The sequence below is a fragment of the Balaenoptera ricei genome, chromosome 11 (genome assembly GCF_028023285.1).
Source record: "Balaenoptera ricei isolate mBalRic1 chromosome 11, mBalRic1.hap2, whole genome shotgun sequence".
Taxonomy (NCBI): Eukaryota; Metazoa; Chordata; class Mammalia; order Artiodactyla; family Balaenopteridae; genus Balaenoptera; species Balaenoptera ricei.
This window is the reverse complement of record NC_082649.1, coordinates 102,061,666-102,086,339: the sequence shown is the minus strand read 5'-3', so window position 1 is coordinate 102,086,339 and position 24,674 is coordinate 102,061,666. Positions and strand designations below refer to the sequence as shown.

Below are 24,674 nucleotides of genomic sequence, written 5' to 3'. Positions count from 1 at the left end.
TACAGTCCCAGGTTGGTCCCCAAGCCAGAGCATAGTGCTCCCTAAAGACTAGAGAGACTCTGAGACAGTGAGGGGCTTGATCCACTCTTGTCCACGGCTGCATTTATTTGGAGCTACCCTAGGTTCTCTTTTGGATGGATGGCACCTCAAGACTGATCAGGAAACAGGACTGACCCTCTCCCTCTTCATTAGGGCAAAACAGGACTTTGGAGTAATGTTGGGTTTCCCAGACCTTGTATAGGGAATTATATTAAGGGATGGATTATTTCCTGCTATATAATCAGAAAGATGGCTCTAATAGGCTTCTCGTAGGTGAAGGGAGAGGTTAGAATGGTGCTGTATATGTGGTGTTCTCTCCCTACCTGAGAATATTCTTCCGTCAGGAGATGGGCCAGATAAACTAGATAGGCATGAGAAAGGAACTGGGCATTAATTTTTACTTAAATGTACCTATTTTTCTGTCTTGTTTAGGCACAGAAAGAGTGGTTTCAGAGTAAATTTTAAGACAGTTAAGTCTTTCATCAATTTATATGTATAGACTCTGCAGACAGTTCTACAGATTTAAGCCCATTCTTCATAGAAAAGTGCATTTTATTTGTGATTCCTTTCTATTTATGTATTTTCTAGATTGAAGTAGGCTAGTGAAGATTAAATTTTGCTACTGTAGCAATATTTATAACCCATTTTATAGGATTTTAGGATTTTTATAGGATTTTAATGTTATAAATCCAATTTATTGCATATTTCCTTTATCATGAGATTGTTTTATTTCATTGTTTAAAAAAAACTTTATTCTAAGAGTACAAGCTTTGGAATCTGACTGACCTGGATTCCAAATAGGCCCTTACACTCTGTGTGTGGCCTTGAGCAAGTTACCTTCTTAGAGCCCCATTTCTCTCATTTTTAAGATGAGGATAATAATGCCCACTTCATAGGTTGTTGTTTTTTTTTCCCCCCATATTTATTTTATTTGGTTGTACTGGGTCCTTAGTTGTGGCATGCGAACTCTTAGTTGCAGCACGCGTGTGGGATCTGGTTCCCTGACCAGGGATCAAACCCGGGCCCCCTGCATTGGGAGCACGGAGTCTTATCCACTGCGCTACCAGGGAAGTCCCTATAGGTTTGTTGTATGAATTAAATGTCAGTGTTGTATGGGATTTAAGTTTTATGTTTATGTAGCATGAGCTAAATGGTAGCTGTTGTTATTACTGGTATTCAACTCTTTCACCTAATTTAAATATTTCCCTTTCATATTATGTTTTTTAAAATCCTCTTTAGTAAAAAAGCACGTTTAGATTGGAATACTGATGCTGCCTCATTGATTGGAGAGGAACTTCAAGTAGATTTCTTGGATCATGTTCCGCTCACAACACACAACTTTGTAAGTTGCAGATCTCTTCTCTCTTTGTGTATGTTGGGTGCTTTGGCTGGCACAATAGGAATTTCTCAGAGATAATAAGTATATATGTTGTTGGATTGTTTAAAGCTGTGCCATTGTTTACAGTAAAGCAATTTAGGTGTCATTAGATCACAGATGTACTTCAATTTCTGTGTATGAATTTTACAAATGTTGGAAGTATGATTCTTCGTTCTGATAAAACCTCTTGGGGGTCAAGAAGGAAATTATTTTGTTTTTTATTCAGTATAATTTACACCTGTGTTCTTGTTCCAGGCTCGGAAGACCTTCCTGAAGCTTGCCTTCTGTGACATCTGTCAGAAGTTCCTGCTAAATGGGTTTAGATGTCAGACTTGTGGCTACAAGTTTCACGAGCATTGTAGCACCAAAGTACCTACTATGTGTGTGGACTGGAGTAATATCAGACAACTCTTGTGAGGCATTGTTCTTTTTTCAAAGAATATAAGGGGGCAGGGAGATATAAACCTCTTTTGAGGATGCATACTGTATATATGACTGACAAGTCTGGGTTTTAGACTTATTAAATGAATTATCATCATCTGGAAACAATCTACTTTAGAAACATGACAGTTCTGAAACTAGCAAGTTTTAATGTGGTATATAACACTCTAAAACGAGCTGGTAGGAGTATTACCTGTCAAATAGAGATTGATATACTGTGCTTCAGTAAGGCAAAGAGCAGAGGGATATGAAAACCCCCCCAGATTTTTTTTTTTACTAGGTTGCTAGTAGACACTACTCTGTCTACTTTTAAATAACACTGAACAGACCTCTGACATCGAGAAGGAGCAGAAAGTGTGGTTGGTGCTGTTTTCTTCACCTCAAACTAGGGAAAACATTAGTCTTAAAATGATATTACAGTAAACCTTAAAAAACACATGTATTGGGCTTCCCTGGTGGCGCAGTGGTTGAGAATCTGCGCTGCCAATGCAGGGGACATGGGTTCGAGCCCTGGTCTGGGAAGATCCCACGTGCCGCGGAGCGACTGGGCCCGTGAGCCACGATTACTGAGCCTGCGCCTCTGGAGCCTGTGCTCCGCAACAGGAGAGGCCGCGATGGTGAGAGGCCCGCTCACTGCGGTGAAGAGTGGCCCCCGCTTGCCGCAACTAGAGAAAGCCCTCGCACAGAAACGAAGACCCAACACAGCCATAAATAAAATAAATAAATAAACATAGAATGAGCATTTAAAAAAAAACAAAACACATATATCCCTCAGAAGACAAACCAGTTACTAAAATATATTCCATATACACAAACTGGTTTCTTTAGTAAGGTTTAAATTAAAAGTTACATATTCCAGAGAACCTCTTAAAAACTATTAACAGGGATATGAAAAGTCAAAGATGAACTTTTATCCTTTTTTGAAGGTACTAGAAAAACTAAGGGAGTGTTATCATTAAACTACCATGGGAACATCTTTTTTGCTTTCGTGGTAGTCACATGTTGCTTTTGCAAAGAGAGCTTGGGTAGCATAAACAGCACAGACTTTGGAGTCCAGCAGACATTGGTCAAAATCTCAGTGTTGTCATTAACTATCTGTAATCCCCTCTGAGCCTTAGCTCACTCATCTGAAAAACGGGGGTATTACCATGGTTGCAGTGTTCTTTTGAGGCTTAACTGAGATAACATGTGAACTTACCGGGCACCAAGTGCTCATCTCATGGAGGGAAGATGCCCAGTTAATGTTAATATCACTTTTCCTCTTATTTATGACTTTTGGTGCTGAAGGTGATCTATCCTTCATATTTCTGTCTTTTCATTTGTGCGTTTCCAAGACAGAATGTTTCTGAAAAGCTCTACGTGATTTAGGTTATAAAATGCCCTACTCTAGCTTAAAAAAAACACATTATTTTGATATGGCTGGACATTGGGCCAGTATTTCCTAGAAATGCACACTAGAGACTCTGTGCTCATTGGCCGGTCAAGATTGTTCACATTCTGTAGTCATTCAAACCCAGTCACTTGGGTAGCCCCTTACCCTGGGTAGCCGGAAATGGTCCAGGAAAATGTGACTAGGAAAAGTTGAGTTTGAGTAGCTGTGAGTTTGCAAGGCCAGGCAGGCTGACTGTGAAATTACTACTGCAAGTCTATAAACCAGTCTTCTTCTGATTTCATTTAGGCTGTTCCCAAATTCCATTGTTGGTGATAGTGGGGTCCCAGTACTGCCTTTTTTGACAATGCGTCGGATGCGAGAGTCTGTTTCCCGGATGCCTGTTAGGTATTTTTTTTTACCTACTGCTTTTCTTTTGGAAAGTTGTATTAAGAGTTCCCTTGCGTTCCCTCCTCTCTCTGTGTAAACCCTTTGCTGCTTCTGTGGAACTCAGTATTGGCGTTAGAGCAAAACGTAGAACTTTTTCTCTGTGGTCCTCTAGTTCTTAAATTCTGTAAAGTGACTCTGACTACAATTTATTCTATTATCCTAGCATGTCCCTTGTATCTCATTACATTTTAAAGAGTTTGAGATTTTGCCTTCCTCAGTATGCAGTGAGCCTCAGGGAAAGCGTCCCAAAACGATATACACTGATTCGGTAAAAATAAAACCCTCAACTTTGAAATGCTTATTATGGCCTTGCATTGCTGAAACCATGGTATTGGATTGGCCAAAAAGTTCGTTCGGGTTTTCCCATAACATCTTATGGCAAAATCTGAACGAACTTTTTGGCCAACCCAATATTGAATAAACTGCTATCTTGAAAAGAATCTAATTAGATTTTTAATATAAATATCTGTTTTAATGTGCCTGTGAGTTTGCACATAATTTGTCTTTACTCTGTTTTCTGGCTTTAAAATCAGAGTTTTGTCGAGTCCACATGCCTTACTGTTACACGTGAATTTGGAACCTAAAATAAATCTACATCTTTGTCCAAAATATCTGACTTTAATTTATATATAATCATATAATATTTACTGGCCTTTGTAAGACTGTCATGGAAATTGTTAAAGGCAGTATATCTCAGAACAAGGAATTTGTACTGAAGTGATATCTGTATATATTTGTATATGATTTTTATTTTTCTTGATAATTTGAAAAGCAAACCTGACCGAAAAACTGTACTTGCTTCTGAAGATTTAGGTAGAAGAAACCAGGCCTCTGAAGGCATTAATGTTGAATTGCCTGGAAAGGCAATTGCAATAGAGCAATTTCTCTTAGAAAAAAAGTCTTTTATCTCTTGAATCTACACATGGTGCTACTTGAATCTAAACAAAACTCCGAGTAATCTTTGGAGCAAATAATGAGAATGTTAAACTTAATGCGTGTTCCCAGATTGGTTGGTGGGAGAGTGGCGTTGGGTAAAAGAAGCCAGTGATAAATTTCAGTTAGGTATTGAAACCTAAAAACTGAATTCACATTAATTGATTTTGTGAGCTGTTTATGGGGGGAGAGAATGCACAGTGGATAAAATGCTGGCCTGTTTGCAGCTATGCTTGGCAGATCTAACCGTCTATTAAAAAATCTTCCTTAAAGTTTTCTAATTTAGTCTCTAAATTAACCTGGGCAAGTTCCAACTAGCTTTTGTAGGGGGTAGTATTGGTTGACAAATGCTAATCTGTTCTTTCCCAGAGATGGTCTAAAAATTCGGAGTATCCTGTAGAGGTGATTTATTAAATAGAAGAAAACTTATAACGTATCATTTCTTTTCACATGACTTCAGAGCACATATATTATTTACTTTTTAAAAATTTGCATGCAAAGGCATCTAAACAAGAAACATTTTAAATGGTGCATATTGAAAGAAAGGAACATTTTTGTCAAAGTTTGTAGTATAAGTAGGGTTTGCCCCCAAGTATCTTAATGAAATAGGTAGTTGAAAGACTTTACCAATACAGAGGCCTGAGTGTCAACCATGGAATTTTCTTTCTCCTTCTCACCTAGTTCCCAGCACAGATACTCCACACCCCACGCTTTCACATTCAACACCTCCAGCCCCTCCTCTGAAGGTTCCCTCTCCCAGAGGCAGAGGTCGACGTCCACACCTAATGTCCACATGGTCAGCACCACCTTGCCCGTGGACAGCAGGATGATTGAGGTAATAGGGTCCTTTGCGGGTGGTGAAGAGTGTCAGTTACTCGGCTGGGGTTGACGGTTGTGTCAGAGAGTTTTGGGTTTCAAACCTGATAAGGAATGTTGCAGCACTTTGTCAGGTCTCTGGACTTTTTGATTTCTTATTCACTACATCTTGAGACTAGCTTAATTAATCTGGTTGGTATATCATTCAAGTGGAGAACTGAAATTTCCTGAAGAAATGTTAACATTTGAACTGATTCTTTCCATGTTAAATTTGAATAGGATTTCAGTGAGCTAGTGAATAAGATACATAAAGAGTAGTTTCTTTTTCATGTGGGAAAGAAAATAATAGTGATAGAGGACTACAAACTCTCTGAAAGACTTTAAGTGATTTTATTTAGAAATAAAAGGGTGGAGTCACAGGATTTTAATAAGCAGGTATTTAGGGAGATATAAATGCGCAAAGCTAGTGTTTTCAAACTGCTTTTTCTTTTCTTGGCTTTATTGTATGTTCTGTTTGGTTTGCTTTCTAGTTCATCTTTATTAACAACTGAATACACTTAAAATACTTCCTTTGTTCTTTATTCTTCTTATTTCTCATTGCTTTGGACTAGAATAACAGCCTGAATCCTTCTCCCAGGGCGTGGTCCAGACGATTTTGTTTGAGGGGAAGAGTAGGTATTCTTCTTCATGCCTTTGCTTTCTTGTAAAGTAGCAGGATTGCTAAGACTGTCAGTAGCCTATCAAAAATGAAACAATCACTAAATTTTATGTTTCTTGTCAGACTTGGTCTCATGTTTTCTTTTTTGGCAATAGCATATTTGGGAGTAAAAAAATAACTGTATGTAGTATTGCTGATAGGTGAAATCAGTTTCTCCAATGAGATTTTGAGGCCAAGGGTATTAAAAAAATTTTTTTTTTAATCATTTTCAACTAAAGACGAATGCTAGATTTGTTTAGCTGTTACTCAACAGCATCACGATTCTATTTTGTTTAGAAACAAAATGTGTCAGTTTGGTTGGTATGCCCTGAAAATCCTTTGATAAGCTTTTATCAAAGACAGCTGTGCTCTATCTACATCATGAATTGTTCCTTGAAAAACCTCAGGGCCACCCACTACCTCACGCACAGCTTACGTACCTCACTCAGACCTCACATCATTTTCGACATACTTGTCCTACCAGTGAGACGTGGGAGGGACTCAACAAAAGAGTTGGCTTTCGAATGTGGGGCCTAAACTGGTCATTTGGGGGCACTTTGGTTATCACAAGATTATTGTGAGGGGGTCATGTATATGCACGCTATGAGTTTTATTGTTTCTATTGTATTGTCACTAGCCCTGATAATAATACAGTAATATACCAGTTACTTTTCTTCTGATATATGATTTAGTCCTGTATAAACACTCTAATACTTAGAGGGAACATGAAAAGTGAAAATTCTTGAAGTTTTATTATAGAATAACTAGCACATTTGTGGTGCTTAATCCTCTCTGTACTTTAGAAGCAGACCAAATTTTGATTCCTGTTTTGTAAAAATTACATATGATTCAGCATTTTAAAAGTACACTTTCTTGCTTTGTTTAAACCATCTTAGTTCTCTTTAACTAATATTTAGATTTTGAGATGATGATAAATCAGTCCAGCTGTAGAAACTAGCACAGAATTAAGTATGAGGTATGTAAGTGGATACGGGGAAGAAAATTATGACGACATTAAGAAAAAATCCTAGTGCATGGGAATGTAATTCTGGTCAGTAAAAATACATTGTGCCACGCTTTGACTAAAAACAAAGAATAGATTAGTTGAATAATAAAGCTACAGCTGCTAAATATTCTACTGAAATTCAAGTTATTTTTGGAGAAAGTTTTGTCTACCTGGCAGTCATCCTGTCATACTTAAAAGCATGCAGGTTCCTAGGTTTCCCGCCTTCCCTCCCAGACATACTTAAATCAGTCCTAGTGGGGTGGAGGGGCTTGGGAATCTGTATTCTTAAACACCTCTCCTGGTGATTCTGAAGACTGGCCAGGTTTGAGAACCCCAGAACCAGGCTTTATTGGCAAATTCTGAAGATGTTTGGGTGGGGCTGTGAAAGTGGGGGAGGGGCAGCTTGGCCTGTGATTCTTCTTATCTCTTGTAAAGATGTCATAGCGTGTGAGCATTCTGGTAACAGTTGTGTGAAAAAAAGGATCCTGTCTTTACTGTGGTTACACAAAGAAAACAGAGTAAGACTTCCAAGAGAAATAATCCTTTTTGAGGATATGGGGACCAAGTATTTTTCTATTATTGTTATTTATATATTCCAAGTGAGGATTTATAAAAATGAGGATTTAGGTCTCATGGAGCGCCCTGTGATTTAAACTGTTCCAACTAAACAGTTTAATAAATTCTAAAGGTAGCCTTTGACCTCTTACCTGAGTAGAATGTAACTAGTTTCAGAGCTTACCCATAAGATCTGAGGAGCATTTTGTGATGAATGAGCTCATGGCTGAGATCCGTGGGTGGTGATTTTTAGTTCTTTTTCTGCCACCTACTGGTTGTGTGACACTCGCCATGTTCCTTTATCTGTTCACATGTGTTTTCTTATATGTAAAATGTAGGTTTTAGATTAGGGGATTTATGGTCCTTCCAGCTTTCTATGATATTAGGTTTGGATAAAATATGTAGTCGTGGTGCTTACCCATAGCAAATCCAACTCCTAGAGGGGTAACAGTGAACTTGCCACTGAACCCCTCATTAAAAATATTTTATTATTATTTTTTTGAGCTTCAGTGGAGCAAGATCCCCAACCACTGGAAGGAGCTCAGCTTGATAGTAACTTTGCCAGCCTTCCTTTAAAGAGTATCAGTCTGCAGTGTGCATTGCTTTCTTCAGAGAAAAAAGAATGCTGCTTTATTGTGTATGAGAAATTAGCATCAGTCCTCCTAATATTTGATGATAACAATCTTGGAGATATTGGCCACAGACATTTGATGAATTTAATCAAAGAAAAGTAAGAGTATGTAATTAGACCTTTTGTGTTTTAGAGATTTTATAATCCACTTTGCTCCTGTAAATCCTTCTCCCTTTCCCTCCCCCAGAGAACATCTTTTCTAGTGCAGAAATTGACCAGCTTTCCTTTTCTGTTTCAGGATGCAATTCGAAGTCACAGTGAATCAGGTACTTGTCTAAGTCATTTAGCAAATAGTCATGGGCTTTTTCTCTTTATGCTGTGCATCTTCTGTTGGCTTAGCCATGTGTGAATTCTGTTTGTCTTGTCTATTATTAAGCCTCACCTTCAGCCTTGTCCAGCAGTCCCAACAATCTGAGCCCAACAGGCTGGTCACAGCCCAAAACCCCTGTGCCGGCACAGAGAGAGCGGGCACCGGGATCCAGCACCCAGGAGAAAAACAAAATTGTGAGTATGGTCAACAGTACCTCCTGCATGTTAGGGTTCAGTAAGAAAAGCTTAGTCAGAAATGAGAATGCCTTTAATTTTAGGGTTGGGGGACTCTAATTAAATGAATACATTATAAATGTCAATGCCATTTTTGGCATGCTTACATTGGAAAACTTGCTGCTTTGTTGCAAGGCGGGGCACAACTAAAACGGTATTTTCTCAAAAGACAAAAACTGGAATTATAGTGAATATGTCTATCTTTAAAAGATATGGGAATGGATGGAGTTGGGTTGATCTTTTCTTTGACACCCTTGTTAAACAGTCTTTTAACAGTCCACAGAGTATATCAGTGATCTCTGCTTGTTTTAGAGGCCTCGTGGACAGAGAGATTCAAGCTATTACTGGGAAATAGAAGCCAGTGAAGTGATGCTCTCCACTCGGATTGGGTCAGGCTCCTTTGGAACTGTTTATAAGGGCAAGTGGCATGGTAAGTTTGGGGCCCCCTCCCTTTACTACCAGGGTGAAGTCACGTTTCAGTCCAGAGAGGGCCAGGCAGGCTCACAGCAGCACTCTCCAAGGGTACTTGATTGCATGTGAAGATTGAACTTAACGGTATCTCAGTGACATTTCATACTGTTCTTTCTAAGACTCAGCAATGCTATAATTGGTATGAAAGTTTTCAGGATAATGAGAAATTGGTGAAGAGTTGAGCACCATAGTGAAATGTCACAGTCTCTTATAAACTGATTAAATACAGTGTGCGCCTGGGAGGAACATGCTTTGAAGCTCCTTAAATGTGTTTAAGAGGCTGTTGCTATTAGGAGGGGCATGGATTCTGGAAACTTAAAACTGGAAAAGACCTTAGAGATTTTACATGCCAGAAAACCAAGGTCCCCAAGAGGGGGAACTAACATACCCATGGTCAAACAGTTGGGCACAGGAAAGCCAGGAGCCTCCTAAAACAGATTTTCTTTGCTCTGCCCTGGGATTGGTTGTGGGAATCTCTATCAAACAGGAATGCACAGACTTAATTCTTGAATCTGTGGGGAGTTGACATTCTTATTTTAATGGAAACACTTTGTCACTTGGAAGAAACTTTCTAATTTAAGGTCTGTGGCCAAAGCTTCTGTATTTTGTCAACATACTTAACATTTCTGTCAGGTTTTTAATGCCTCTGGCTTTAGGATGTCAGCCAGAAAATAGAGTATTTTCTTGAAAATGCTACATGTTCCCCAAAAGACATCTCTTCTAAATTCAGATTTTAATAAAGCAAACAACAACAACAAAACCACACACAAAACCTAAAGTGCCTAGATGCCTGTGTTTCTACTTTGGACGCCACCATATTTATCTTTATACATAAATGGACAAAGTTATGAGCGTAAAATACATTAGAGCATTAAAATTCAAGTTGCTAAAAACTGAGGAACACTGGGTTTTCCACTTATAACTAATCATCTGACAAATTTCTCGTTCTTTGCAGGAACTGGCAAAGGACTGAACATTTGTAGATACACGTAGGGTGACTCCTTTTCTTTCAAAAATTGTGTCTAATATACTACTGGCCTGCCTCCTGGGTCACTGAGAAATTATGCTGTTGCAGAATATTTTCTAAATAGATGTCATAAATGTCTTGGTGATCCCTTAGAAAAGAAAAACACAATTTTGTGAGATTGAGTGCTTGTATCTGAGACAAGAAGGCTGTAAGTAATTGCAGGAAGTGGAGCAGAAAACACTGCTTTTAATGCTTCCATTAGGAGCATTTTATCATTTTTATCCGTTTTGAAGCCTCAGCTAAAAGCCAATACGTGCAGTTTAAGTTGGGCCCAAATTTAAGCCTCCTCTGATTGAGCACTTTTATTTGGGGGTTCATAGTTTTGCAGAGCATTAGATTTGCCACAGTACTGCCTTGAGCTTGTGTTTTCTCTCAATCTCGAACTTTTAGATTATGGTAAGGAGATGTATTTGCTATAGTGTTACTTCCACAAAGACAACTGTTAGAATGTAGATAACATCTAATGCTTTAAGATTCTACTTTTTCTAAGTTAAGAGTGTCAAAAGTCGGAGGAGCGAGGAGCAGTGGACTTTTAGCCCCTCAGAAAGCAAGCCATGGTCTGTGAACGAAGAGGAAAATGAGAGGGTCAAGGAAAGCGTAATTTCTAGATTGAGTATTTTGTGCTATATTTGCTTCCTTTTTTTTTCCCCTGTTGCTTTTCTGATTCCTATATATAATAGAATATTTTATTCAATTTCTTAAAAATTACAGCCGTTTTGGTGATTCCCCCCCCCCCCCCCCCCCCGCCCCGCCGCCGCCCCGATTCTGCCCGTCGGCTGTGAACAGAAAAGGTCTTAAAGCAGCCAAAGTGGAGGCCTCAGATCCGTGAACTAAGCGCACTTTATGTACAGAAGAGACCCTTTGGGCCCAAGTGCAGAGTCTCCTTTTGAGCATGAATTTGGGGTCTGATTTGGCAGCCTCTGCTAATTACAGACGACATATTAAAAGAGATGAAGATAGCAGTTGAAGCTGTCAGACTGTTAGCAGCGAGGTCACTTACAGCATGAGAAGAAGGCAGCAACCCCCTCAAGAGCAGATCCCCCAACCTGAGAACACTCTTGGGCCACAGTGTGAAGTCAGCAGCCTGGTATAACCATGTATAGGGATCCCCAGCCCAGCCTAAGGCTGAGGTTTGTCATTTTGACTGAGTCAATAAGAAGTGGAGGAATGGTGTTCATTCTGTTTCTGTTCTGGAAAGCAGGGGTGTGTATAATAAGTTTTAGACAATCTCAGATGATTAAAGCAGGGAAATTAATTGGTGTTTAAAAAGGTAAAAACATTTGAAATTCAGCAGTGATAGTAGCTTGCTCTTCTTCAATGGTAGATGAATAATATTAACGTAATATCTTATTAAAAACATGATAACCAATAGCCATGTATCTTAACTTGCTTGTACTACATTTGCCTCTGACTTTACTATGAAGGGAAAGTAAGAAGTTCTGGTTTGAGTACTTCATGTAGTTATTAAGCAGTGTTACTGAATGCCTATTGCACGGAATGCTGGAGAGGTGGACTTGGTCATGACGTGCTTGGCCCCGAGGACTGCTGAGCAACTAAGTCCCCGGTGTTCCCTGCTAGAGGCTGTGCCCACTTCCAGCTCCAGAGCTTCAGACAGACAGCTTTTCAATTCATAACTTGCCTTGCTGACAGTTGCATCTTAGAATTCACTCATTTCTTCAGCCAGTGTTTCCTGAGCATTCTTCTAATACCGAGCATTTTTCTAGGGGCTAGGAATGAAGCCCTGAGCAAAACAGATAAAAATTCTTTCTCTTATGGAGTTGATATTCTGGTGGGGATAATAACCAAGAAAAGCAAATTAGATAGTGTGTCCTAAGTGCTAAGGAGAAAAATGGAGGAAAGCAGGTATAGAGCGGCAGGCCTGGTTCATAGGTTTTAGTAGACTGGTTAGGGAGGAATCTGCTGAGGAAGTGGCATTTGGGAAGCAGCAACAGCAGATGCAAAATGGGCCACTCACCTGGCCTGTCCGAGGAACTCAAGGAGGTCTGAATGGCTTTAGTAGGATGAGTGAGGGAGAGGCTCATAGAAGTGAGGTCTGGGGTGTGAGGTCTGGGGTGTGGGTTATAGGGTACCGTAAAGACTTTGGATATCATTTGGGTGAAATGGGGGTCTCAGATTGTGCAAGATCTTTAGGAGGTTTGGCCAGCCTTGGCCTGAAAACCAGAGTGATAGGGAGCTCATGAGTTACCTGAAAAGTCATTCTAGCTCTGGGCATTTCCTACCAGTGGAAAACCGTTCTGTATAGGAGTTGAAATTGGTTTTCCTATGGTGTTTGCCCATTGTTCCTAGCAGACTGAATCGCTGGTATGGCAGTCCTTGGAGGGTACACGTACAAATGAGGGTGTGCTGTAACGCAGAGTATGGTCTCTGGGTTTCAGTAAGAAAGTGCGCATAATCTGTTACCATAACTGTTAACCGTGAGCTGCCTGGCCTCTGGATCCCTACGGTGCTGTGGGCTCTGTTTTTAGTTTGACCCTGTTCAGTCTTCCCATCAGTGACTTGCATGACTCAGGTATTGTGGATGACTTACACAGCGGTGTCATGCAGATTTGGATAACAGGATTTGGATTTAGAAAGATGGGAGGATATGAAGTGTCTATGATGATAGAAGAAAGAAAAGATGAACTTTTAACAGGAGTAAGTCTTGTTCAGGAGTCCAGAAAGTAGAGGCTAGAGGTGGAAGACGTTCAGCTGACAGCAGGTCAGAGCGAGTCACTGTGAACAGGCTTTGGCTGCTGGTGGATCATCTGAGGTCTGAGGTTGCATTACTGATCAGGTCCAAAATGGGTGACGCTGAGGGTGAGTTCAGCGACGACTGGAGCATGCCCAGAGAAAAGCTGTGAGAAAGGGAAGGGCTTGCAAAACTAGGCTCATGAACTAGAAACCAACCCCTTCTGAGGGACCATCCAGCATCTCCCCAAGTCTTTCTTCTGCATCCCTATCTCCAGCCTGTCCCTTTAAACCCCCATCTATTGCCTGGCCGTCTCCTGGCCCTTCCTCTCAGTTGACTGCCACATTGAGTCAGTTCACCTTCACAGGGTTTCTTGCCTCCATCTCCTTTTTATCCCTACTGTCACCCACGTGCCTGCGTTGCACCTGCGTTCCTCCTCCCTGGCCTCCCTCGTGTCCTACAGGTGTCAGATCACATGCTATGTTAGAGTTTCCCAAACACAACTTGCCGTTTCTCTCATCCCCCTTACCTCACCTTTGTTCCTGGTGTACCAAGTCTAGAACAGCCCCTTCCTTTGGCTTATATCCCATTTCCTTCAGAAAACTTTTCTATATCTTTGCCAAGATACTTACTCCCCTCCTCTGTCATCCCTCGCCCCAATCCTGTCTTGGCTCAGACTGCTCCAGAATGGGCACTTATGCAAAAGACTCTTGTCCCTCTACTCAGTCATAAGGAACTTGAGGTTGGGGCTGCATAGTTGACCAGCTCCATCTTCCTAGATATAAGGCAGCCCTGAATACAGCATGCAGCTCTGCCATCCAACGTCAGCAGCACCTTCCAGGCAGCCCTGGGCCCTCAGTAAGTTCATGCACCAGTGAACTGGATAAGAACCAATTTGGAAGCTGCCGCTAAGTGGGGATTTTAGCTTTAGATGATGCAAACAGAGATCACGGGGCAACAGTTAGGGACCTATCATAAGAACCATCTCTGTACCATTTGGTGCTCCCCAAAAGTGGAATGAGTGCTCCAGCAGGCTGCAGGGGGTGCTGCCAAGGGCACATGCTCAGTTGTGGAGGAACTAAGTCACCTCCAAGTGCCACTGAACTTAACTCCTACTTTGTTTGATCATTGTATTTAGTAAAGTTACTTGTCATGAAAAGCTGAGGTCCTAATAGGGCTTCAGGTAATTTATTATCATTACAACTATTATAAGTATGACATAACACTTCTAAAATGGCTTCTAAATCGGTAGCACCTAGAAAGTAGAATTGATCTCTGGATGTTTCTGAAGTTATATGAAGAGGCTGGTTTTACTCACAGTGATTGACAGTCAGTTAGTAGTCAGTATTTTAGTTAGAAGTACAGCTATTGGAATCAGACTAGGGTTCTGATCCTGGCTCCAGCACTTTTCTTTTGGCTATATGACTTTGGCCAAGTAACTAAACTTCAGTTTGTTGCTTGTAAGATGAGGACAACAGTATTAACGTCATAGAGCAGCTACGAGGATTAAAAGAGGTAATACCTGTGAGAACAGACAGTGCCAGGGTATAGTAAGCAACCAGTATTAATCATTAGGATTACTTTCTAATGGCATTGAAAGCCGAAAGGCTTAATTTCAATATATGTCTTTGAATTTGTACAAGGGAGCTTCTCCCTTGTGAAATGTGGCTGCTGAGTTTAGTTAGCATCAACTGCTTACTAACTGGCCTGCTTCCGGGCCCCATCCTCCTGGCCCCGAAGACTCAGTATTTGCTGGGCCATTCATATCCACCTGCTGATGTCATCCTCACAGGCCCAGGTCGTGACCTGTCACACAGGACCTCACCGCTGGGGATGCCAGGCTTGACAGGAGTAGTTTAAACCAAGCTGGTTCAAGGCCTGGGGGGCGGTATTTTAAGGATAGTAGTATAATCTAATTTTTTAGGCTACTTGATAATTCAGAAATTTGCATAGTATTTGTTCCGTCTGTGTAGGTATATGATTTTTGAATAAGTGATTAATTATATCTTCCTCAGAACTAGTGTACATGAAAAATAACAAAGTAAGATCATTCAGCTGCACTGACTGTAAACTAATTTGCAGGAGACGTTGCAGTAAAGATTCTAAAGGTTGTTGATCCCACACCGGAGCAGCTCCAGGCCTTTAGGAATGAAGTGGCTGTCCTTCGGTGAGTAGAAAGCTGGCCTGTCCCTTGGTGTGGCAGGGGCGGGGCGTGGATGCTGGTACAAGCACTGCAGAGGAAGCAGGCTGCATGACGTGACCTGTCTCTGAGGGCTGATGGCTGGGACCGGTGGTGAGTGTCCACTGTGGAGTCCTGTGGTTGAAACAACTCCCTCATGAGTGAAAAGGAGCGGAGGGTTTCTTCCAGCTTATGCGCTTGTTAAGCCTTTAGAAGAGCCCCCTTTGATGAGCATACCCCCTTCCACTGCCTCAGGTCTCTGGGCTCACTACGTTGATAGAACAGCCCAGGTTCTATCTCTGGGTTTTGTTTTGACGTAGGGAGAGATGGGTTCTATTTTCACCTTTATTTCCAAGAACTCTTTATGCCTTAATTTGGACTTCAAAACCGTCAGCTTTTAAGTCTTTGAGTCACTGTTGAGACTTGTAGGAATAAACTGAATAAGGATGGATTCCACAGATGAGGGGTCCTTGTGACCCCTGTGGGGAGATTGGTGAATACGTGCTGATGGAAGAGAACGTCCTCTGTTCGATCCAGGCCAGCACTGAGGGCAGTGACGGCAGCCCCTTTGTCAGCTCACAGCACCAGCTGGATCGTCAGCAGTCCACTGTGCTGGCTTTGCCAGCGCCTGGACTGTAAGCATGGGTGGCGTCAGCAGCACGCAGGGTCTGGTCAGAGACCGTGGGAAAGCAGACGAGATCTCCCTGTCCTGCAGCAGCGGCAGGTGCAGAGCCTTTTCTTCTCTCCTCCCCTCTCCAGCAAAACCCGGCACGTGAACATCCTGCTCTTCATGGGGTACATGACGAAGGACAACCTGGCAATTGTGACCCAGTGGTGCGAGGGCAGCAGCCTCTATAAACACCTGCACGTCCAGGAGACCAAGTTCCAGATGTTCCAGTTGATTGACATTGCCCGGCAGACGGCTCAGGGAATGGAGTGAGTGAATGGCCTGACGAGTAGAAAATCTGGGGTCCAAGGATCAACTTGTCCCTAAATCAGAACCAAGATTAGGAAAAGCCAAGCCTGTTAAGTGACTTCTGTGATATTTTTGCACAGCTGGAAATGAACCTGTGTGCTGGGCCAAAGGAACGAGAAATTCAGGTTTATTGCCCAAACTGAGGCTACCCCCTTAGGGCTCAGATTCAGGTTACAGCAACTGCCCTCAAAATTCAGCCAGACACCCAGCACAGTGCGGGTTGCCACCTTCTGGTGGGCATCGTGTCTGAGGTGTAGCGCATCAAGTGTGCTTATTCCACGTAAGGGTTTGATCAGATGTCACGTTCTGTGTACTTTTTCCTTTTGGAGAATGCTTAAATTAAGGTGATCCATAGCACCTCCATTAAATACTATCGTTTTGGGTCTTTGTGCTTGACACATTTCTCTGTGAAAGGGGTGTGCGTATGCGTTTCAGTCTTGGCTAAGCCAGGGCAGTGCTTCTCAAACTTTTCCTTTGAAGTACCCCTAATGTGGAACAGGGGGAACTCCTCATACCCCCTGACGACTAGGAACTTAACTAAAGCTGTGCTTACAAGTGGTTTATAAAATCTCATGTTGTACTTTTAAAATTCATATGGAATTTGCATTGTATACATTTTCAGAAATGACTAGTTATTTTTTAGAGATGAAATTCACTTATAAAATTCACCCCTTTAAAGTGTACAATTCAGTTTTTTTAGTATATTCACGGAGGTGTAAGCCATCACCACTGTCTAATTTTAGAAGATTTTCAAGATACTAGATGAAGTCTTTTGTGTCTGGCTTCTTTCACTTGGCGTGTTTTTGAGAGATTCATCCATGTTGTAGTGTGTGTCAGTACTCCATTCCTTTCTGTGGCTGAAGAATATCCCATTGTATACAGCGTTTTATTTGTTCATCAGTTGATGGATATTTGGGTTGTTGGAATTACTTTTTGAATAAAACTGATGCTTAAAGAAGACCTTCCCTGTTTGCGCTGTGGCCTCACTTTCAGATGTAACTCCTGACGTGGACCAGGCTGAACCAGTGCAGGGCCAATCCCCAAACGTGACTTCTCAACTAGGAGTCAGGCCGTCAAGTGGTTTACTTCTTAGATGTATTTTGAAGCTGCTTTCTACCAATATCTCTCAAACTGGTTTTAATAGACTTATTTTCCCTTCACAGCTATTTGCATGCAAAGAACATCATCCACAGAGACATGAAATCCAACAGTATCCTTTGGTGGTGGTTTCATCTGACTGCTCAGTTCTAAATTTAGGACACTTTTAAAGTTTACCTCAGCAAAAGTGACTCTGGAAAGAGTTCCATAGAAGTTGAGATACCTGTTTGGGTTATGCTTGAAACCGGCCTAATTTTTAAATGCTATTTATTATTAAATTTAACTTGGGGGAATGGGCCTTTTGTCTTTTATGCTATTTTCTAGTTTGTGGACTGTATATCTGGTTAGACAGTAGCTTCAAGCCAAAAGTTGCAAGATTTTAAAAATTACTACTTAAAATTGTCTTTCTTGAATGCACAGAAATGGTTTCCTTAGAGATTACTGTTGGAATCAACCCTTTCCAAGACTTAATGTGCTTTTACGGAAGGGGAATGAATAAAGGTGTTTTTCATGCTGTAGGGTGTGAAATGTAACAATTTTACGTCTGCCTCCCTCCCCCAGCCTTTCTCTTTGAAAGGAGTATGGCATTACAGCCGCACTTTGCTTCTTGGCCAGTGCGAGGCACAGCAGTTGTGTTGGGTCGCATGATGGGATGTGGCCTATTTTGGGCATGGGTCTGAGACATAGGATACCTTTTAGTGGTGGGTTTTGGGGGACCAACATATTATACCATGAAGGCAGACACCACCGATTTTAAGGGTATGAATTACTGGGCATCAGCAGATCACACAAGTCGGCCTTAAACCGCCTGGCTTCTTTACTCAGAACTGAGGTGTTTGGTTTTGATTTCGAAGTCACCAAGTGGTACCTATCCTGTGAGAAATGCCTTCAGGCAGACAGCATTCAGGACTCAGGGTGTTTCCATTAGCCATTAGAGGGCAGGATGCAGGCAGAAATGGATGTAAGCAGTCAGCAGGCCATGCTCAGAGTCTTGGGGCGTAAGGCACCTACGTTATGTGGGAATGTCACAAGGCCAGACACCCGGCTCCTAGGTGTGTAAATGGAGGCAGCAGCAGCGGGGGGGCAAACTGGCTTGTTGTGGCTGGAGCCAGAGAATCTGGTACCCAGAGCACCTCCTGGAAGGAGCCGCGTTCTAAAGCACTAGCGAATCCAGTGCAGCGAAGGCTGGGGCAGATGGGAGGCCGAGAGATGGTGCTAGTAAGAACTTTGGGAAGTTTTTCAAAAGTAGCTTGACCATTCTTTTAAAACCAGAGTCCTTAACAAGCATTGAGATATATTTCTCCATGAAGGCCTGACGGTGAAAATTGGAGATTTTGGTTTGGCAACAGTGAAGTCGCGCTGGAGTGGTTCTCAGCAGGTTGAACAACCCAGCGGCTCCATCTTGTGGATGGTGAGGCGGCTAGGCCCCCTCTAGCAGGGTACAGGGCCAGAAGGGGTGATGGGAGATGTGTGTGCAAACTTCAAGTATTTCTCTACATTTCCCCGACCACCTCGGTAACACCTTTAGTGTTGGCAGCCCCTGGGCAAATTTGGGTTTCCTGGAGGAAGCTGGCGACGAGGAAGTGCTGAAGCACAGCTCGGGGAGTTAGGTGATGGGGAGTGCTGGATCTCAGAGACAGGATTCCTGAGCTCCTTTGAGCCTGAGAGTGGGAGCCCTTTGGGAAAGAGCTACATACAGCAGGGCTGAGGCGAGGACTTTCATACCCAGCCCGGCTCCTGCATGTCTGTGGGGCCCAGATGGTGACAAACGCACTTTGTCCCCGTAGGCCCCAGAGGTGATTCGAATGCAGGACAATAACCCGTTCAGCTTCCAGTCCGACGTCTACTCGTACGGCATCGTGCTGTACGAGCTCATGACAGGGGAGCTGCCCTACTCCCACATCAGCAACCGCGATCAGGTGCGTCACTGGCGCTCAACGACCCGCTCACTGTGGAAGCCCCTGGGCTCTGCCCGTCTGAGCAGCACAGGGTGGAAGGTGCTGCTTTCACGGTTGTTCATCCACCTGTTCCCTCAACTACTTTCTTTCCCTTAGATCATCTTCATGGTGGGCCGAGGGTACGCCTCCCCAGACCTTAGTAAGCTGTACAAGAACTGCCCCAAAGCAATGAAGAGGCTGGTAGCCGACTGTGTGAAGAAAGTTAAGGAAGAGAGGCCTCTTTTTCCCCAGGTAAGACTTGGCTCAAGGAGCTAGAAGTGATTAAAGCAGGAGTTCTTAGTGATACAAACAAGGAGAGAAGTTTCTTGCTTTTTGTTCTATAGGGAGGGACTTGTGTTCTCCACAAGATGATGCAGGTGGGGTGGGGAGAACGGCCTGTGTCTTTGGGCCAGATTGAAAGCTGCTGCTGCAGAACGCCCCGCCTCCCGCCATGAGACCATTTTATGGCCTCGTTTCAGATCCTGTCTTCCATTGAGCTGCTCCAACACTCTCTACCGAAAATCAACCGGAGCGCTTCTGAGCCATCCCTGCACCGGGCGGCCCATACCGAGGACATCAATGCCTGCACGCTGACCACATCCCCTAGATTGCCTGTCTTCTAGCTGACTCTGCACCTGCACTCAGGCCACCAGGTGGGAAGGGAAGTCAGCAGGCATCACCTTTCTGCGGGGACATTGCTCGTCTTCAGAGAAGCTGCTGCTAAGGACCTTCTAGACCACTCACAGGGCCTTAACTTCACGTTGCCTTTTCTACCCCTCTGGCCCTGGGAGGAGGAAGCCATTCACAGTGTTGGTTTGTCCTGCTCACCCGCAACCCCTGTGCTCATGAGCCGAGCCTCCTTCAGATGCACCGGTGGCTGCTGATGGCAGTACATGATCTGGGGCCCCAGCTGTTGGCTAAACGAGTATTTTTAGGGCAAGAAAAAGCACCCAGAGGGGAAATGTAGGTAGCAGGCAAACCAGCCGTGACGTGGGGACACGTGGATTTTGGAAATCAGCTCCTACGAGGAACGCTTACCACAGAAGGAAGGACGGACTTCTCTTCAGAGATACGTGGTGTGGCACCAAACAGGTAGTTTTTGCACATAATGCACCAAACAGCCCAGGACTGTCGAGACCGTGGCAGCCTGGAGGAGCCTGCTTTGGTACTATATGGACTTGACTTTGGGGACACTTCCTTTTCTTGAAGGTCTCTAGTGCTTTGGGATGGTTTTCCAGAAGAGGTGCTTGGCGTGCCCCTCCCAGTCTCCGCCCTCTCAGGGAGCAGTCTTCCATTGTGCTGAATTTGTCTTCCAGGAGCTGCCCCTATGGGGCGGGGCCCCCCCCCCCCCCCCGCCCACCGCCAGCCTGGTCCCTACATCATCATATGCAAGGAAGCCAGGAACACAGGTTTTCTTGATAATTTGGGTTTAATTTTGTTTTTATTGCGCCTGACAAAATACAGTTATTCAATTTGTTATTTTAATAAAATAAATTAAATGTAGGTTTAATGGCTGTTTCCTCCTTTTAAATCCTGAGCTCACAGCTTGAACTCCATTTGTTCATGCCTTTGGGAGCAGAACTCAAGAAACAGGAAATGGGCCCAGAGCCTCTGCTGGGAATTGAATTCAGCCTTTGTCACCCTTCTTACTCCAAATCAGGTAAAGAGTAAGACTTTCTTCTTTAATAAAACATTTGGTGTCTACAGCTGTCTATAAAAATAATTTAGGCTTGGAGTTCCTTAAGTTCTAATGTTCCTTCAATTAAAATCACTACTGATGACAGAAGACTTGTACTCAATTCTCTTCAGGACCAGAAACTGTTCTTTACAGATAAAAACACACATGAGCCCTCGGGGCTGAGCCCTCGGGGCACAAGCCAGCAGGTGAGAGTTTCCCCTGGAGGCGTGTGTGCAAGATTACTCTGACTGTGACCCTAACATAAACCGTAAAAGAGGGGCCGTATCTCTGCTTCCTGCTACTTCAAGAGCCCCCACCCCCAGGTAAGAAGGTTTATACCTGTCTGCTGAACGTCCTGCAGCAAGACTTCTCCCCTGATTTGGGACACTGCAGAGCCCTAAGTCAAGTTTTGTGCTAAGGTGTGCAGCGTGGTTTTTTAAAAGCAATATACAAATCCAGTGTTGACCACACTATTTCAGTATACTAGGGAGGTTCACCACACAGGAATCCTTTGGTAAGATAAATGAATCTGCTGCTTTTAGGGGCAGCTGCACGGTCCTCGAGGACGGGAGCCAGGCTGGTCTGAATCAATCAATGAAAACTCTGGCTGGTCAGCTGGCCCCCCTGAGGAGTTTGAGGTGCAACTAAGATAAATAGCAACTAGAGAAGCAGCGATTCCATATATGTGTTAAGGTTATTTTATATCCTCACTCTTCCCATGGCTGTAATAATGGAGTGGATGAGACCAAGGTTAAATCCAAGTGACACGCCACCCCAGGCTGCCGTGAAGGAAGCTCTGCACACCCTGGCTTGGGGAAGGCTCGGCTGGTGGAGCCAAAGACGCAGGGCGACCACCTACTCTTCAGGGTTCTGATGACTCCACTCCGGAGAGGTGCATGAAGAGGTCCCCAAGCTCTGTCATGTCGACGTCTTCAGTGTTGTGGACATGCTGGCTCTCTCGGTTCTCAATGAAATCCCAGAGCCGCACTGAATTAAAGAACTGCAAGACAGCCAGCAAACGTGCCTGGTTATTGCTAAAGGCAACGTGAAAGCTAAGTAGCTTCTATTTCGTTTGCCTACCACAACGCCCTTCTGCCAAAGCTACAAGGAGGGGCCAGGAGCAGTCCCGGGATATGCCTACAGGTGGGTGTTCCTGACGAGATGGCGAAGTCCTTACCCTCACGGTGCCTTCAGAACTGAGCTGTTTCCGAGGTTTCTCTGGTTCTGCTAGCCGCCCATCAGGGTAAGCATGGCGGTAAAGGCATTTGCTTCCAAATGGGCAGGTCCCTTTGCCTTGCTCAAAGTATTTACAAGCTTTTTTTCTGAAAAGCAGAAAGAAAAGATCAAAAGAACAGTGGGAAAATCTGGGGTGCAGATGAACCACTGTCTTCCTCCATCCCTACCAGAGCCAGGTCAGCCTCAGGTCAGAGGTGCTGAAAGTGAGGCTCAGAAAGGCTGGATGCTGATTTCCAAGCTGGACGGTACTTGCACCACGATATGCTGCCTCATGTGGAATTTAACGTGCACGGGGCCCCCACTGTGTTTTGAGCCTGCAGTGCTCCAGAGGCCTCCAGGGGCAGGTAGGCCTGACCATTCCTCTGGGCCAGCTGTCTGGGCTCCAAGGTTCTGAAGCTGGGCTACTTGCCTCAGCTCAAAGTCCCAACAGGAGCTTCACCCAGGAAAGTTCCCCTTCCTCTGGCCAGCAGTGATGTCAAGGTGACCACAGGAAGCCTTTACTTAGGAGTCACAGGGAAAGCAGCAGGCTTTAGCAGCTGCCTAAAGTTACAGGTCTCATTCCAATTTTCCTTGGTCCCCACCCTCCAGAGCAGGGCTTCGTAACTCTATACAGAACCCTTCTTGGAACAATGTTTTTAAATGCATAAAAGAAGACATATAGGTCTACAAAATGCAGTTATCAGAAAGTTAAAAAGATTTTCCCCCCATCTTCAGTTTCTAGCTACAGACCCCTATGTTACAGACCCCTGCTCCTGAGGAAACTTAGAACCAAATAGAGAACCGAACAGACAATTCCCATTCCTTCTTGCTGAAATGAAATTTGGCTTATGTAATCATAAGTGATCCCACGTTGCAGAGGAAGAGAAGCCAGAAGGGTGGGGAAGGTGCAGAAATGAAGCCAAATCCCAGCAGAAAGGGCAGCCTGCCGCGGGGATGGGGTACGTGGTGGTGGCAGACAAGGAAGGGACCTTCTTGACGTCAGTGTTTCCTGTTTTCTCAGACAAGGGGACGACGGCAGAGATGGGGTGGTGAAAGCCCCTGAGGCAGGCCTCAGAGCAGCACAAAGAAAAGCTCCCCAGCAGCTGTCCACTTCCACCAGGTCTGACTCAAGCACAGGTGACTGGGGAGTGGATTCGAGCAGAGGTCTGTGGACCAGACGCCATCCATGGCCCACTGTCCCCAAGGTTCTGAGCAGATCTTCAAATGACCGTTCAAGTGGCGAGTTCTTAACAGGGTCTATGGGACACTGGCTTTAACAAACTCGTCAGGTTCAAAACATTATTCTCTGGTCCCCACCCCAAAATGATCCCCCCCCCCCCTCCAAGCTTTATCTGGTTACCAGGGACATAAGCCTACAGATCACTCCGACTCCATCTTTGTTCTCAGCGCCCACATCCAGTTGTTACTTCTGCCTACAAAACACCTCCCCAGTCGACCATCCTCTCGGTTCCCACACCGTTGACGCGTTCGGGGCACCATCCTCTGTTGCCTGCCTGCCTGCCATGGTCCAGTCTCAACTGGCCTCCCTCCCACCAGGTTCTACTCTCTTCACACACCTCAGAGGAGCTTCCCCAAACAGTTTGTCCCTTGTCGTCCTGTTCTTCAAGACCACTCAAGGCCCCTTCAGACTTGTGCCTGTGTCCCTGTAGGTCCCACATCCTTCGACACACTTCTTTCAACCCCAGGGACCACGCCCACTGCTCCCCAAACACAAAATCTGCACCATTCTGCATCCATGTCATCCCATCTGCCATCCCAGCCCCCAACCCCGACACACGGACTACTCATGCTTCAGGGCTCAGGGTCCCATTCCCATCCTGCTTTCCCTGACACTCCCAGGTGGATCCCAGTGCCTTCTTTATTGTGACATCTGGCTCGGGCCTCTCATGATGAATCTGTCACCAGATAACCTGTATCATAATTGTCCTTTTGTAATTTCCCATGAAATTTCTTACTGAATTTTACTCTATATCCCACATTGGTGTTTAGCTTGAGGGAACCTGGCCTGCAGCTCAGTAAATGTCTGTGGAATGCATGAAAACACTGTCATCAACAGAAAGCAAGGCCAGGAAGACCCAAGCAGCAATAACGTGACTTTTCAGACAACTGCAGCAGAGCTCCTTTCTACAGGCTGGACCCCTCTGCCTTGCCACTCCTGCCCTCTGGTGGACACACAAGAACATCGCAGGAGGTAAAAATGGTAAAACAAGAAGATACCAAGCCTTTAGTAATCAATATGCAACTTAAAGGAACTATTTAAAAAGATAATGTACAGTTTCGCTTTTAGTACCCTTCCTGCAGATGAACTAGAAATACAGACACTATTAAAAGACCTGAACGCACTGGAGAGTGAACAAAAGTAGGATTCTTCAAGAGATTAGACACCTGGAAGAATGGAATGGCAAGAGACTGAGTTATCTTTTTAAGAAAAAATAGCACTTAACCTAGAGCAGGCTCCAGGCAAGTATCTACGCAGGGTGGCTAAACTCCAGTGGAAAAATCAAGTCTTTCCGGCCTGAAGAACA

The 24,674-nt window shown here is 43.9% G+C and overlaps 2 protein-coding genes across 4 annotated transcripts in view; one reads left to right on the top strand and one right to left on the bottom strand.

The window, feature by feature from the left end:
- Positions 1–20,738, top strand: part of RAF1 (Raf-1 proto-oncogene, serine/threonine kinase) — a 72,285-nt gene extending 51,547 nt beyond the window's left edge. For 2 of the 3 annotated variants that reach the window (XM_059940408.1, XM_059940409.1), the window contains 15 exons: positions 1,279–1,381; positions 1,673–1,830; positions 3,537–3,635; positions 5,292–5,445; positions 6,038–6,097; positions 8,554–8,581; positions 8,692–8,819; positions 9,171–9,288; positions 15,128–15,212; positions 15,984–16,160; positions 17,364–17,410; positions 18,591–18,709; positions 19,086–19,217; positions 19,353–19,487; positions 19,715–20,738. In XM_059940408.1, coding sequence (XP_059796391.1) covers positions 1,279–1,381; positions 1,673–1,830; positions 3,537–3,635; positions 5,292–5,445; positions 6,038–6,097; positions 8,554–8,581; positions 8,692–8,819; positions 9,171–9,288; positions 15,128–15,212; positions 15,984–16,160; positions 17,364–17,410; positions 18,591–18,709; positions 19,086–19,217; positions 19,353–19,487; positions 19,715–19,858 — 1,687 coding nt within the window. In that variant the 3' untranslated portion in view covers positions 19,859–20,738. The remainder of the gene's footprint in view (positions 1–1,278; positions 1,382–1,672; positions 1,831–3,536; positions 3,636–5,291; positions 5,446–6,037; positions 6,098–8,553; positions 8,582–8,691; positions 8,820–9,170; positions 9,289–15,127; positions 15,213–15,983; positions 16,161–17,363; positions 17,411–18,590; positions 18,710–19,085; positions 19,218–19,352; positions 19,488–19,714) is intronic. The other variant, XM_059940410.1, reaches the window with a different exon arrangement.
- MKRN2 (makorin ring finger protein 2) overlaps positions 20,646–24,674 on the bottom strand; it is a 28,833-nt gene continuing 24,804 nt past the window's right edge. Inside the window, exons 7-8 of the mRNA XM_059940418.1 lie at positions 22,091–22,235; positions 20,646–21,913 (exon numbers count right to left, since the gene is read on the bottom strand). Coding sequence (XP_059796401.1) covers positions 21,776–21,913; positions 22,091–22,235 — 283 coding nt within the window. The 3' untranslated portion in view covers positions 20,646–21,775. The remainder of the gene's footprint in view (positions 21,914–22,090; positions 22,236–24,674) is intronic.